At 42.5% G+C, this 16,980-nt stretch overlaps 1 protein-coding gene across 1 annotated transcript in view; it reads right to left on the bottom strand.

The window, feature by feature from the left end:
* Positions 1-377: 377 nt before the first annotated feature.
* Positions 378-16,980, bottom strand: part of LOC139720722 (uncharacterized) — an 81,527-nt gene continuing 64,924 nt past the window's right edge. Inside the window, exons 6-13 of the mRNA XM_071632081.1 lie at positions 12,678-12,791; positions 11,914-12,088; positions 9,987-10,335; positions 9,141-9,319; positions 8,457-8,578; positions 6,180-6,288; positions 3,934-4,763; positions 378-3,311 (exon numbers count right to left, since the gene is read on the bottom strand). Of these exons, the coding sequence (XP_071488182.1) occupies positions 3,140-3,311; positions 3,934-4,763; positions 6,180-6,288; positions 8,457-8,578; positions 9,141-9,319; positions 9,987-10,335; positions 11,914-12,088; positions 12,678-12,791 (2,050 nt within the window). The 3' untranslated portion in view covers positions 378-3,139. The remainder of the gene's footprint in view (positions 3,312-3,933; positions 4,764-6,179; positions 6,289-8,456; positions 8,579-9,140; positions 9,320-9,986; positions 10,336-11,913; positions 12,089-12,677; positions 12,792-16,980) is intronic.

The raw sequence follows: 16,980 nt of genomic DNA, 5'->3' as shown, positions 1-16,980 counted from the left end.
GATACAGCATCATGTGGAAACTAAAAAAAAATAACTCACTTGAGTTTGATTTGTTCTCAATGCATGTATCATCTACCTCGCACATATACTTGAAAAATCCAAACAAATAGCAAATTCTTTTCTTGTTCATTTGAACATTTTATAACAGAGAAGCTTTGGTGTTTCATGTTCTGCCAAAAAACGAGAGAGAGAGAGGGGGGAAAATGCCATGGTCAGTGATCATCATTTAATCTTTTTTTTTTTTTCAGGAGATGGTTGAAAATTTTGAATTCAATCCTGACTAAAATTTCAAACAAAAAAAAATAACAACCCTCTCCCCCCCACCCCCCCCCCCCAAAAAAAAATGATTAGATAAATAGATTGATAAAAGTTGCTGAGATTGACTTGAGCTACAAAAGTCAGATAAATGTGGAAGACAGAAAGTTCTAAACGAGACCTGTTGGTATGGAACATGATTGTCATCCAATAGTGGGCAGGAATCAGCCTACATAGGGCAAGATGTGACACAATATGAGTTGCTATAAAAAGAGTAGAAATATCAGAATAAGGAGCATACCGGGCTGGTGCAGTGGTTGGATAGCTTGGGTACGAAAGACTCACAGTTACTCTACAAGTATTCTAGACGATGTCTACTTTTCATCACTCAAAAACTACTGAGCAAAACATGTTTGCATCAAGAGCGACCTCATAACATGGTCTGAGATGCCACGGTTGGCTTCAAGTTACGAGAACTTGTCTTTACATAACACGTTGAACATTCGACTAAATCTTCAGAATTTCTCCCTTTTGCCTCAAACAACCTAGTCCAGGAGCATGGACCCTAACATCGAGATTAGTAGAATCAAACAGAAGATTGATGCTCAAGAGATGTGAGCGTATTTACACAGAGATTGAAATGAATCAAAAACAGCCTCATATATATTTTTGATACAGAAAGTATAGCGGTATCCCCTCCAGAGACTCAAAGAGAGACTCCAGCTTTAAGTAGACTGATGCATCCATGCATGACTTCCCCCTTTAAGTCGGTGACAGGAGCGAGAATATTGAGACAGGCGGCAAAGGATACCCTTTCCTCATCAGCTGGCAGTGTGCGAGAACAGTGCATCACGAGCACTAGTCATTTCACAGTCCTTTGAGTCTGTGATAAAAACACTTCAGAGAAATGCATGCCTTCTGACAGCAGGCATGTTTTGGCTAAACTTATCCAGCAGAATGCTTTTAGGATACACACCTTCCCTTCCTAACTACTTTTTGTATTGCATAATGAATGATGTCTTCGAGACCAACAATGGAGTGCCAAAGTAAGTACTATCTTCTTTCTTCTTTTTTTTTAGTGGGGGAGGGGGATCATGACGGTTTATTATACAAGGTTTTGGAGTAGTACTCCTTACTGGACGCTAAAGCCTATCTTTGTTTGGTCCCTTAAAAACTTTTAGACAATTTGGATAGGATTGTAACATTTATTGCTCCACGACTTTTACCACATGTCTAAAGTAGTACTTCACTTCTCACGCTGGGTGATACATTTAGAGGAAAATACTGTTTACATGAGATCCCTCGGACACAACGGGTGTTAACAAATTACTACAGACTTTAGGCCAATCTACACAGTGTACATCACTGTTAGTAGAAGTCTCTGTGAACTTGGTGTTGTATGCCCCACATACATAAAGGGAATAGATAACACAGCATTAAGATGTCACTGTGTGGTGTAGGGTACTGAAGGTGTAATGTAAGAGAACTGTGGGGTGCATGCTGTGTAGAAGTATTGACGAACATACATTGTATTGGGTGAGAAACACAGAACATGCCTTTATGGGGGATTACTGTCAACAGCCAGAGATTAATGAAGGCAGTGTCCTTGTGTTACACCAGGAAACACAGAGCACACTACAATGGCTTCATGAAAAACGTTCTTGGTGTTAAGTGTCACGATTATTAGCCTGTAAATCATACTGCATAGGATAATGGCGTATAGAATGAGAACCATGGTATGTAATGCCTTGGTGCAATGTAGTTGAATCACATAACTACAAGTGTCCTTGGATTTTTGCAAGAGAGATGTGATGCACGCTACATTGTAACATGACACCAGAGATTGTAGTGGTGGGCTGTGTTATGGTGTAGTGAGCTGTGTCACACATTAATGCTCTAGCTGGATTATATGGGGTTGGTGTAGTACTTTCTCATGTGTAGCAGTGTTAAACGGGGGTGTTGCAGATATTCAGAGAGCAGAATCGAAGTGACATAACCACATTGTGTTAGGTACACTGTAAGTGAAAGACCTTGCAACTTGACAACACTAACGAGTGTGTGGTTTCAGATATACATGTAATCATGCATTAAGTCACTTTGAAGGCATTTAATGCATGTACAGGTCAAAGTGTACAATCCTTGCTAGGTCTATTTTTTAAGTATTAATGTCACAACATACTGTTTCATTTTTTTCCACTACCAATCCCCTTTCCTGGCATGTAGGGATCCAAATTCCAAAGCATACAAGCGAGACTATGCATCATCTGCATTTACATGTGCACTCAAGGTGCTGTTCTGTAAAACAAGGCTAAAATTCCCATTTTATTTTTCCCCTGTTATTACTGAATACTGCCCTGCAGTTAATATCATATCTTGTTGTGCCTTATAAGAGGGACATCATGTAAACATTGTCAAGTAACATCATAGCTCATAATAAATGGCTTGCAATTTAAAAAAAAAACACCCAAAACTTAAAATAAAGAGTAACATTGATGACATCATTATACTTTACATCAATTAAAACATGGCAAGAAGATCCACAGAATTCATAAGAACACCCTCACTTAAGCTTGCAAATGCAAAGCTGGATGTACTCTGACAAATGCTCTGGTCTTTGTAGCATAACAGCTAAAAATCTTTAAGTCATCATGACTCGGATAAACTGTTTCAAGATCCTCAAAATACTGGTAACATCTGAAAATATTTGGCAATTTTACACAACATGAGAATGAGAGCCATTTTGTTATTAAGGAGGGATTCTGCTTTTCAAGTAATTTCATTATCAACTTCTCATTTCTCGGGGGGGGGGGGGGGGGGGGGATAAGGAAGGTTTGAGGTTGGGGTAAGGGGACTTGGATCTGGACCAGGAGCAGCCTGATGCCTCCTAGTTGGAGTGCTCCATGGATGAGTTGTCATGGTGATGATCTGACTGGCCGTTGGTTGGGGTAGGAATCACCATCATCATCTGTGCTGGCTGCTGCATCAAACACTTGACCTGCTCGGCTGTCAGATGGCATGGTTTCCCCCGCTTGATGGCCTGACCAGATGGGTCTCGCCTGTGACAAACATGAGGAAAAGCATGGACTGGTTCAACTGTATGATATTGATATGTATTTCATGGACAGAACATCAAGAACTTATCAACAGTGTCGACTTTACACCTCTTTGTATGTTATTTGTATATGGTATCACTATCTGAATTAGGTTACCATACTAAACCAAGTATCACAGTTGATGCTTTTTTAACATCACATACCACACATACATGCACTAAAGCATTCTGAAGTATTTGGACGTGGTCTTGATGCTCTGATGAATACTACTTTTAACATAAAGTGCCCATATAATGAAATTGATCTGATTTCAGATGATTAACAGCATTCATGAAATTGATTGAATATCAAGTCTAACTTATGATGCAACACACTAAAAATAATCCAAAGAAACATTGATGTTTTGCGCAAAGGGGCAAATACTTTTCAGTTAACTAAAATCTAGAATTTCGGTAGATGCAGAGTTTCAATTTGGGAAATGAAAGATAAAAAGAAAATCCACCTAAAACGGTGAGCACTCCTATGAAATAACCCAGCATTAACACAGAAGAAAAGAAAGATCACTTCTAATAGGGACAAGTCAGTTCAGAAGACTTACGGTACAGTACTGAGACGAATTACTCACAGTTCTGCCATGCCATGGTTGACTGCTTCGTCTCTATCCTCCTCCATCCCATCGTCTGCCATCTCATCCCCGATGGCAGTGTTTCTCACTCTCTCCTCCACTTCTCCAATCTCCTCCTCCTCCTCCTGCATAGACCCCTGGTAGTTATCCCTCTCGCTCCTCTCGAAGACTTCTTCCCTGCCATAGCCCACATCCTCCTCCTCCTCCTCCTCCTCCTCATCTTGCTCGTTATCCTGGCGCCGAAAGTTCTCCTCTGCCTCCTGTCTTGCGAAGTGTTCCGCAGCCTCCTGCCTCGCGAAGTGTTCCTCGGCCTCTTGTCTGGCGAAGCGCACCTCGGCCTCTTGCCGTGCTAAGCGCTCCTCTGCCACTTGCCTCGCGAACCGCTCCTCTGCCTCTTGCCTGGCAAATCGCTCCTCCGCCTCCTGAGCGTAGCGTTGCCGCTGCTCCTCTGCGAAGTGCTCGCGATCCTCCATGCGATAGCGGGCCTCGTCCATCCTGGGCGAGTGCTCCCGGTTGCCAGAGTAAGTCTCTCTGTCGCCACCAGGGTGGGATTGTCTGTCACCCTTTGGGTAAGTCTCTCTGTCCTCATCGGGAAATGGGTCGCCCCCTTCACCGTCTTGGTACCCCTCGCCATCCTCCCCACCCAACACATACCGCTCCCTCTCTTCTGAGGGGTATCCGTCTCTCTCCTCACCCGGGAACCGTCCCCTGCCCTCCCCAGAGAAGTCCTCTTGTTCCAAGTCTCCGTCGTTGTCGAGGACTTCAATTTCGTTGTCAGCTGCTGCTGCAGCTGCTGCATCACTCAGCAGTGGTAAACTGCCACCAAGAGGCTGAGGGAGTGAAAGAAACACAAGAGGCTGAGGGAGTGAAAGAAAAAAAAAACCTTCGTGTTTGGTATTACATGGGGAAATGACGAACTATAGTGGAATCATTCATATATCTTTTGAGCTCATTTGAGAAAATTGTTGAGAACTGAAATACGCAACTGCAAAAGAATGAGATTGCTTCTCTCTGCTGCAGATACATTTTGTATGTTAACCTACATGACAATGACAGATTTTATGACCACCAGATTTTTTTTTTCTGGAATGGTCTCACATCATTTCCTTAAAGAGAATCTTATATATAATTTTGTCAAACATTTAAAAAAATGTCCTTTCTTGCAATTACTGGGCCTACTTCTAGTGCTGACACTTTCTTACCATTACCAGAAATATTCCTTCCCATATCATCACTGAACCCACGATTACAACCAATGTATGTACCTCTTCTTTTGTACCAACTAACACCATCACTGTACTTACCACTTCCACCAGTATTGTCACCACAACTACAACTGTACCTACCACTACTGCCAATGATTCTACCATCATAGCTGTAGCTACCTTTACCACTAGTTACACACAATCATAGCCACTGCACCTACCACTACCTTAATGTACCTACCACCACTATCGCTAAGGCCACCACTATTACCCCATTACCATCCATTTACCACCACCAAAACCACCACCACTGTACCTTCCAATGTGCATGTACCTACAACCATCATAACTGTAGCAACAATTACCACCAGTGACCCACAATCATAGCCATTGCACCTATCACTACCTCAATGTACTACCTACCACCACTATCGCTAAGGCCACCACTATTACCCCATTACCATCCATTTACCACCACCAAAACCACCACCACTGTACCTTCCAATGTGCATGTACCTACAACCATCATAACTGTAGCAACAATTACCACCAGTGAGCCACAATCATAGCCATTGCACCTATCACTACGTCAATGTACCTACCATCACAATCACCACAGCCACCACTATTATCCCATTGCCAGCCATTTACCACTACCACCACCACCACCACCACCACTGTACCTTCCGATGCATCTACTATCATCATAACTGTAGCTACAATTACCACCAGTGAGCCACTAGTACAGCCACTGCACCTACCACTACCTCAATGTACCTACCACCACTATTATCCCATTATCAGCAATTTACTATCACCACCACCACCATACCTTCTAATGTACCTACAACCATCATATTAAGTGTAGCCACAATTACCATCCGTGACCCACTATCACAGCCACTGCACCTACCACCACCATCACTATGGCTACCACTTCTATCCCTGTAACCACCATTTACCGCCACCACCACCACCAGCACTGCATCTTCCCCTACCAACGTTGCACCTACTGCTACCACTGCCACTGCCGGTACTTACATGGATGTGTGTCTCAAGGTTAAGGGGCATATCCTCCGTCGGCAGCATCCCAACAGATTTGCTGATGGGCGTGGTTGGAGTGTTGGGCGTACTGGGCGGGGTGTTAAGGCTGTAAGAAGATAACGACGGTCTGTCAGCAGGTTATTGGAAAAGCTCATGCAAAATATTTGGGGGGGGGCAAGCGTGAAGCAAGCACAAAGCAACAAAAGTTGGGGCATGCAACATATCAATGGAAGAAAACAAAGTGGAGCAGACAATACAATTTTCATGCATTGTGTGGTTGCAGGCACATATGAAGCTCTCACATTACTGGTAGCAACAGACTGCTCCATTCAGGAAGAATCTACCAAAATAAAACATGTTTTGAATGTAATCCCCCCCCCCCCCCCAAATTAAAGCAATACATGTAGCTCAGCAAAAGTTTGGAAAAAAAACCCACACGAAGTATGAAGTAATTAAAACTACAAATCTTGATACAAATAGCATGTAGACCTAGCCAATATATGTCCATTATTGTATGTAGCTCAATCATGAAATGTAATAGAACAATGACTTCTATTGTCAACACCTCAAAATGAGTGTTTCGTTGTCAAGATGTAAATGTCTGTGTGAATGTCAACGTGATTTATAGCCACAGCGACAGAATCACGTTAGCACTGACAATTCACTGGAACAATTACATTACAACTGCCTATGTACTGGCATCTGGAGTCATTTTCAAATTTCTACATGGTGGTCCCAAAAGAATTTAAGGGACTCTTAATGATGCCTTTAATCCTTACAAAACAATCCAAACTCTCAATGTCCAATCATGGTATTATTATCGTTATCATGCAACACTTTATATAATATGCTCTTCTGATTCCAATTGTCCGTTGCAATAACTGTTGCAGACATTGTGAGGGTTGTGTGACAGAGGGGGGGGGGGGGGGAGGGGGAGGGGGAGGGGAGAGGGAGTGGAAGAGGAAGGGAGAAAAAGGAAGTGAGAAAGAGAGAGCAACATCTCTTGAAAAGATAGGACGACCCATTGTGTCTAATTATCCTACTGGAGACCAATGCTATTCCTCTTGTCAGAAATGGCTAGGTCCAGTGCATGCATCAAAGCTACGACTACCGGTACCGGTATCAATCACCATCGACCTTAAGACACGCCCAGTGAGTTAGAACCGTGGCAGGTGAATCGTGCGGTGTCAGGACAAAGGCTAACATGTGTACACATACACTACCAGGCAGACAAACGGGGAATGGGGGGAGCCAAATGTGAGGAGACATGCACTGCAGACAGAGGGACATACATGACTGACGCCGACTCCATTATCACAGAGACTGTGTGAAAGATGTGACGTTGGCAACAGCCAAAAGTGTAACATTTCTTATGCATCTACGCAGTCATGCATGGTCTTTAAGGTAGCTTTGCCGAGAGGTGATGATCTACACACAAGTTTTTCCATCTCCATGCACATGCAAACAAGTGAAACACATTAAAACTGACTGTTTAGCCGTAAAAGGTAATATGACATCAAAGGAACATTTGCCTACAGAATGACTCATCCACCAATCATCCAATGGTAAAAAAAGAGGGCACCGTGCTCTCCTCTAACATATTTGCTCACATTCTTGATCAATGCCATGACAAGATTTACTTAAGATGCAAAAGATAAAATCTCCTATTCGACAAAGTATGGTGTTCAGTCTTAACGAGGACAGTGCTATGAGATACAGAAAGGAGTCATCTTCCCTTCCCGCCTGGAAAGACGTGTTGAACTTAGGTCACGACTACCTTCTCCACCTACACGTGTTGCCCAGTCGATTACAGTACCTACCTACCTATCTTTGTGAAAGCTGAAGATACGGAACCATGAGTGAGAAGAGGAAACTGGGCAAAGGCAAGGGATGTAGTGTGAAGGGGAGAAGGATTGTTGATAAAAGCGATGACAAACTGAAGAGGCAAAAGATTTCCTGGCCGACGGGTGAGGTCAGAAGAAAGATGGCACGAGGAAAGCAGAGATAGAAATTTGCCATTGGAAGACAGCAGAGAGAAACTGGAATCGAATAATAATTGAGAAAACAGCAAGGCTGCTTCCAGAACATGAGACAGATGCAGACATAATAGACGGAAACTTTTGAAGAGAAAGATGACAAAAAGAAAAAGAAAAAAAAGGCGACGAAGAAGAAGAAAATGGAGAAGAAGATGAAGAAGAAGAAAACGAGAAAAAATATAGGAGGAGGAGTAGGAGCTGAGAAGATGTGAGAACTCCATCCTACTCAGAGACTCACCTGCCCATCCTCTGCGGCCTCCGCTTCATGAATTCTATCTCATCCACTGTCCACACGGCTCCCTTCACATTCTCAACTCGTACAAAGCATTTGTGAAGACTCAGATTATGTCTTACAGCATTCTGGGGAAAAAAAAAAATGAAGGGGAGGGGGCACACAGAAAGAAATCAGACATGTTACTTTCCCAACAGTGATGCAAAAACAATTCTTTGCAATGTATTCATATCTTTTATATAAATTCGCTGCTTCTGCATCTTACAAATGTTACAGCATGAAGTGAGTTCAAATCTAGAAATACCACATGAACATTGGTTTCCGTCGAGGGTGGATAAACCCTGACAGTTGCAATGCCATTCTTAGAGTTTAGTTTTCAATATTCTTCAGCAGATCACACAAAGTAGTCAACCAAACTACCCCTCAAAATTTCTCTTTCATCCTTCTCGGGGGTATATTGGGGTTACTAATTCCCCAACATGCTACAATCCAGAGATATCTCAACCCCCCCCCCCCCCCCCCCCCCCCGCCCCCTGAAAGAAAATAAACATTGACCACTGCAGCAATAAGCTTTCCACTGAGATCTGTAGCCACAGCTTCGGACAGAATGTGATATATACTGTAACACCAGATAATCCTGACTGTCTACAGCCACAAACGATGTCAAAGAGCTAAATATTTTCCACTGACCTTCCATGTGGCAGCATTTCTCCTGAAATAGGCAAACGTCCTCGTGAACCAGTTGTAGATTTCATTCAGCGTGAGCTGTCGGTCGGGGGCATCGATGATGGCTTGCCGTATGAGGGCAGCATACGTGAACGGCGGCCGCACATCAGTATTCTTGTAGAAATCCGAATTGTGATGGATTTCTGCTATGAACAAAATGGAACACAAGTCACAGTTACATCACAGAAAAAGAACATTAAGCAAAGACATGTTAATCTAGGACAGATACAATGTATACATGATTGATGCATTGACAAAGTGAATCAAATGTTACTGCTTATGAACCAATAGGATAGCCTACGATCCATTCATTCATACTATGCACAATAGCAAGTTAGTAAGTTATCAGGGTGGTTGAGACTAAATGCAAGGGGTCAACAGAAGACACTGCTATTTGCAATGAATTGGGCTGAACATATGAGTCTATTAAACTCTGTACCTCCAAATCACTGATAATATATTGTGTCTAGCAATAACGATACAAGGTTTTGAGAGAACAAAACTTCCTGGAGACACAAAAGAAAGTTTATGATTTCGATTTTTCAACACTTTTTTTAAAATTTTGATTTCGAATTATGATGACCGTGGTCACCTGCATTCTTAATTATTCCATTAACTACATAGTGTACTGTGCATAAGTGGACTTTACAGCAGCTGTTCTGAAATTTTCAGTTAAACACTCAATGTGAGCATGTACCCTAATAATAATCTTGAGAGGCTCGTTCTGAGTAGTTAATCCGGTGTGTATAAGAGTAATAGGTGGGTAATTCAAACTAGAGCTGACGTTAAGACTGGAATGTTGGCTTGTACCTGTGCTAAGTGACAGGCCATACTTCTCGCTGTTCCGCCTCCTGATTGGCCCACCGGGGGTCACATGCTGCGAGGTCAGCTTGTGGGCCTGGTTGGGGCTGTGGGAGGGCTTGCACATGACCGGACTCCGCAGGGCCTGGCCCATGAGGGCCTGGACCGAGGCCTGGGTGGAGACCGGGATCAGGGGCGGGATCTTGGGCGGGTGGCCCGGCCCGGGGCCCGGGAGGGGTACGGGGTAAGGGGCGGAGGCAATGGAGGTGATGGGAACAGGAGGGGTGCTGGGCACCATTGGTAATGACGGAACTGCATGTTGGACCACTGAAACAGCCTTAGAGAGGGAGGGAGACGACTGTTGAAAGGAGAAAGAATAACAGTAGGAAGACCAAAGAATAATGTCAGTCTCTGCTCTGTTAAAATATGTTTCTTCACTGAGTGTAGCAGTATTTACTTCAAATATCAGTCTCTATTTGTCATGCCTTTGTTTCATAAAAATCTTTGTTTGATTTACTGGACATCTGACAGGTGTGCTAAGTTTTCTTTAGTGAGATTGCTTGATTAATGAAGTGTTCAGCATTCTCAATTAAATCCTGTTTATTTCTTTTTTTTTTACATTTTTTGTTCCTGTCTTGTTCTTATATACATGTATGTGAAAGAACATGGACAATAATACATCCTGGTGCAATGCTGTCCTATTCCAGGCAAACAAAGCACTAAAACTGGCAGGTGTACTTGTCAAGGCGGTGCTGTTCACAGCTGTAACAATTCAAGCTCAGTTGTGATTCATTCAGATGACAATGGCCTGCATGCATTACTGCACCACCAGCCTTGCAGTCCCCCACTTCTTCTTCTTCACAATTTTCACATGAACTTGAATGCAGTCAGCAGTGGAGTTGGTCCAGAAAGTCCCACATCTTGCATTCACAACATTTTGCTGCGACTCGAAACAATAACAGCGCATTTCCCCCTTTGTTCCCTGTCGCTGACTCGCGTGTTTACACAGCAAGCCGAGATGTGTTTGGCCAGGCACGACCAGATGATGTAGGTTTCCTGCTTGTTATTTCCTTGGGAACGCACAATATTTTTGTTTCAAGTGCAAGACAAAGGAAGATAAATATGGTAGTTTATGCCAGCTCACAAGCATCAACACTACTGTAACCAGGATGATAATGGAGGGAGCTCCTTATTTGGTGGGACAACACAAGCGTCGAAACAGGATCTGCCGTCAGACAAGCGTGTACAATTACCTTGGCAGAGTCTATCCCTGACAGGGGGTGATAAGCACGTCAAGTGCAAATGATGCAAGCTCAATTTGTTTAGAAACGGAGAGGGGAGATGTTGGGTGTGCATTTCGCAAATTAATCGCTGAAACGCGAGCCGACGTAAATATTGATGCGTTTAGCTGCCAAGGTCGACGGACAAGATGTCCGTCTGAAGACCGGCCTTGAAGTCTCCGGCACAGAGTTGGGCAGCGATCCAAATCTCTCGTCTGGAATGCGCTGGAATAACCTCGTGTTTGCCGTGCCCATGAAATCAATGTGAATAGTCTAAAGCATCCACAACAGAATAACAGTACATCTGCTCAAATTTATTTGGATATCATTTTAATGACAGCACATCCTCCTTTCTTCTCTCAAGGTATAATAATGCACTTTTGTCGATGGGTTTCAGTCATACAGGCACATGAACTCATGCAAGTCATCAATAAAATCTTACAAAGAGATTCTCCTATAACTACCTCTGGGAAAAGAAAAGGTTTGGCAGTGACAAAGATGCTCGTTCATTATTCAAGTTATTCAAGCGTTACGCAATCATGAGCACCATTCATTCAACCTCGCAATGGTACAATTGATCTTAAATTTTACGGCTTGCAGGGGTGGGTGGGGGGGGGGGGGAATGGAGTGGGGAGGGGTTGAACTGGATGGGGTACCTTGGCTGCCTCCTGCTTGGGTTCCACTGGGGGCTTCATGTGGAGGTGGGCCATCATGGCGGCTAGCCGCTCCCTCTCCTTGGTCAGCTGAATCTCCAACTGGTTGACCACCTGCATCTGGACTCGGGCCTGTGCCGTGCTGCGATCGTCGAGGGCATGCTCCGTGCTGAGATGCCTGTCATGTATGGGACAGTTGGCAGAAAGAGCAAAGTAGAACTCTTCGATGGATTGACTGTGCAAATGAAAACACGCTAATTGACATACATATGCACCTCAAGGAGACATACGATATATATCATACTCATGCATCTACACTGATTAAAATGCAGGCAATGCTGCCTACTAACTGCATTCACCATCTATCATACAAGTAATTTGCTGCTGCTAATCTGCTCTGAAGTTGAAAAAAAAAAGACTGCTCACTACACCTTTGCAGGCATGCCATTAAAAACCTCTTACTATACTGTGGTTAATGCATAAAATTGTATCATCTCAAATGCTTCACAACTGGGCAACCCTCCCCCCCTTTACACACACACATACAGTTGTACACACACACACACACACATACACAAATGCATGCAAACCATTTCAGCTGAAGTATCCTGTAAGTAAAACACTATATACAATGTACATGTGAGAACTTATGACTGCTAGTACCCAGCATTATTGGGATTGGTAAAGATCACAATAAAACACACACACACACACAGACACACACAAAACACAAACAACCCACACTCAAACAAATTACTGTTACTTACTTGAGGAAAGCGGGGAAGTCTTCACAGACCGTCTCGCATCCTGGCCACTTGCACATGCCATGAGTGTAGAGGGGGTGGTTGGTGGCATTGATAAGTCCATCTTCATGAGGAATCCTGCATGGGAGATCATCATACAGATACTACCTGTTTAGAAGTGTAATATACTACTTTAAATATACGCCATATATTCAGCAAGTCTAAATTTTTTCGTGAATCGGGACTTCCCGATGATTTCGCGAGTGGTTAAACCTCATTCGTGGAATACAGTACTGAATGGAAAAATGTATACTTGCACATCAGATTCATATCGGGATCAGAGTCAATATTTTCGCGAATAGCACCCGACTCGTGAAATTCACGCAAATGAAAACGTCACGAAATATTTGGCATATACAGTACTTGCCATCCCCGTGGGTGTTATACTTTACCATTTATGAGATTACTTGTATGTCTTATAACTCTGAAGGGACCGTCTAGTGTTACATTGCAATGATAGACAAGGCAACATTTGTTATATTTGCATGGTCTTCATGAATACACACTATTTCATTCTAGACCCGTTGGCCCCAGCCAAATTCTGGAAATATGACTCCCTGCAGGCGCTATAACAATTTCAATCCTTGCTGCATTATTAGTCAAGTGATCGTATTATGGCCAATTACCGAACAGTATCTATATAGACCATCTAATATAAAAAAATATTCCCTGTTAAAAACTGAGCCCTCTCATTGGACAGTCCAGACACCATCTCATCATTGAATGTGACAACAATTCATGAACTGAAGTGCATTCAACTCTTCAACATGATGAAAGGAAACTGTATATCAAGGCAATGTATTGTTGCTAAACTGCTTCAGTTTTCAATATCTCTCTTCAAAACAACCCTCAGACCAAGGTTAAAAAAGAAAGTTTCATTTGAGGCTGCTTTAATTTTTCGCACATGATTCTGGCATCTTCAAATACCTATGAGAAGGCAAGCACTCACTTCTCCCTTCAAAGCCACTTTATGGTGTGGGTTGGAATCTTGTGCTCTCAAATTACCTGGGATTATTATCTTAAAACGTACATAAAACCACTTTATGCTTGACACCCGAAGTAAAATGAGGGGGATGGTGTTAAACTGACAGAAACACTCTCAGTGAAATTAAATGGGTCTTGAAGAGTTATCAAATGCACACATGGCTGTTACGTGGGTGTCAGTATGACGAGTAAAGCTTTCATGTTAATCGTACAGGTATAACACACTCAGCATATCTCATTGTTTGTGAAGGTCTAATCAATTTCGAGGAGAGCTTTCACGGAATTTTCGATCCCATTTTTTTAAAAAATCCAGTTATGATGAATTTGAGACTGGAATATTAACCAATAGCCCAGGACAATTTCTTTGTCTGTTTTGTTGTTGTTGTTGTTGGTGGTGGTGGTGGTGGTTGTTGTTGTTGTCTTTTAGCATCAAATGTGATCTGCAAGCTGCTCTTCTTTTATCTTTCACTAGACCTAAAGAGCAATGAGAATCCACTGTTCTCTTGATCTCCACAATATGTCTTTCAATATCAACTGTCCTTATTCAACTGGCTTAAGTTAGACGATTTTGTGCAGTCAAAGGTTTTGTCATGCAATGACAACAGTGGACAGATCACATATGTTGCTTGTGATGGTCATCACAAACATGACGTCCAGCGACATAAGCCATACTGCAAGCCTTGTTTTTCACCGGTTGGGTTTGACATTTGCGTAAGCCCACTATATCACTGCAAAGGTCACATGCAGCTGACGTCGCAGAAAACTAATTAACCTTCCTATATCTGTCGCTGGTCAAGTTTTCAAGAAGTTTCACTGAATATTCTAATTGCTATGTAGCTTCCATACTGCTGCACAGTCCTCAATCGAGTTAATTTGTGTGTGTGTATGTTTGTGTGTGTGGAATGCCAGTGCAAAAAGAAGAAACCTACAATGTTACCAAGCTTTGTCCACACTTAGTAAACATAGTAAATGATTTATCAAGCCAGGGCAGGAACACTGTGCCACAACAGACCTAAAAAAGAAGTCTAGCAGTGTCACAAACCAAAACGAATGGATATGTCTTCGGAGACAAACATGCTGCTAAATAAGGGATGTACGGAGGATAGAATCGGATCCTTGAACACTAACGAGGTCTGTTGATATTTTGAATGAATACATACAATGTACAAGGGGCAGACAATCCTAAATTACACCACGCACAAACTCTCACACCAGTGTCGACACTACAAAAATGCCTGGATCCCAACAACTTCAGAGACGCAGAGCACATTCCACGTCATGTTTATCCCCAACTGACCTGATTAAACTTTTGTTCAAGGTTTCACACGAACAGCGCAGTCTCAACTTTACAAAAAGGGAAATGAAGGAAACATAAATGACCAATTGTCAGACAATCTTGAATTTTCCTATCTTTACTGCTAAGCGCTTTCAAGTCTGCATGTGAACAAACTACAAAATATTTCCCAGTTCTGCTACATAACTGTCATGTGTAACAGTGATTTGTCATCATATCTAACTACATTTCTGAGATCACTTATTGGAAAAATTGAAATTGTCATTCATCGCCATTGCTCGATGCATTGAGTATTGTGGAAAATATAAAAGAACATGTAGAAGTAGAAACAACACTACATGTAATCCATCCACAGCCGCGGAATTCCTCTCCCCCTCTCCACAAATATTTTCACAAACACTCCAGCTTCTTAAGAGCTGAACTTTTCTTTCTCACAGGATTAAACACTGTAGTATCAGCCTCTCATCACTGGCACGGAACACAATTAAAACAATAAACAATCTTAAGCGTGAATACTACCGCTGGGTAATTTTGGTCTAATAATATCAATCTAAACACACCACCTACGTCGAACAAAACAATAATGCCAATTCTCAAGAAAGTGAGAATTGAAGAGCTCTAGTCCATTACTTTGAACTGTAGCACTCCTTTCAGTTTGTGTTATGATAGAAAACACTACTTACTTCATCCGATTAAGTTGCATCATCAAATTTCTTTTCACAACCAGAAAGAGTAAACAGCAATACATGTCATCCTTGTCGCCATGTTTGACATATGACTCTCTCACGAGGAGAAAGTTTGCGTCACCATGCCCTCACATCCAAAAAGGTGCTTCACTCTCGTGAGAAGCAAAAAGCTTTCGCTCAAACGTCCCGACTTACTCATGCCCGAAGCACAGTTCCAAAGCTGTACCAACAGTGCCTAATTTTGGCAAATCAAATTGACTGCCACCGACATCTTGCGCAGCCAAGATGAAAGACTCTTTTGTTTGTATTGATCTACTATGAGAAGATGTTGTTTCGTTTCAAAACCTGATGAGAGCTTGATCCGATTACAATACTTGTGGTGGCAATATACTCAAATTTTCCATTGCCAAAATGTGACTACAAAACCTGTTGAATTCTAGAATCCCTAATCATTCTGATCATCCAAGAGGATAAAAAAAGAACGAAAAATTGCAAAACTTTCTTTGAGACTGGCCTCTGAAGATCATTTGATTTATTACAGTAGCATGGAGGTTGTATCGTCATACAGAGTCAGTAAATGAAAGCCTCACTGCACTTTGGAGAGAATCTATATCTATGGCTCAAACCACATTTATGAGTCCGTGGTGCCCATTCACGGATCATGTTCGGTTCTTATCTGTTGCCATTTTGCAAGGGGACTGCACCAGATGCTGTTGAATAGTGACACCTGGACGTTTTGGTCTGGATAGTGACAATAGAGCGACACAAGTATCACGATGCATGCGCCTTGCTGCCTTCACTGGACAAACCAAACCCACCTCCATTCTTACCCATCTGAAAAAAGCCCTGCTACGCAACGCAAGCAAAAAGCACAAAAAACCCCCACCTGCACAACAACAGCAACAAAAAAAATCGAGACTTCTTATAAAGTGCCTACATGGGCAATGTATCAATCAGCCCCCCTTCAACAGCTCGCAGCCAGATCTGAGCGAAGACATATAACTTGGCGCTCATATTTCTTCTCCCGAGTCTACACTCATATATCAATGTCACACCTCTGGTTTTGATTGTACTGTAAATATCTGACAAATCAATTATATTCATTAGACGTCTCTTCCCTTCCTCCTATACGGTGTAGCATACCCTAGTTTTCAAACATGTAGAATTTCAATCTCCCAATGACAATGTGATTTCCCTGTCATAGTATTTTCAAAATTGTCGTATTGTACTCTCCTCATGGCGATTTCCCTGCCATTATTATTTTCTTCTGCCATGTACAAACTTACTTCCTCCCCCCCCCCCC

Source organism: Diadema antillarum, unplaced genomic scaffold, assembly GCF_040938485.1.
Source record: "Diadema antillarum isolate AM-2024a unplaced genomic scaffold, OU_Dant_1.0 scf00000011, whole genome shotgun sequence".
NCBI lineage: Eukaryota > Metazoa > Echinodermata > Echinoidea > Diadematoida > Diadematidae > Diadema > Diadema antillarum.
This window is presented reverse-complemented; position numbering and strand designations above follow the sequence as displayed.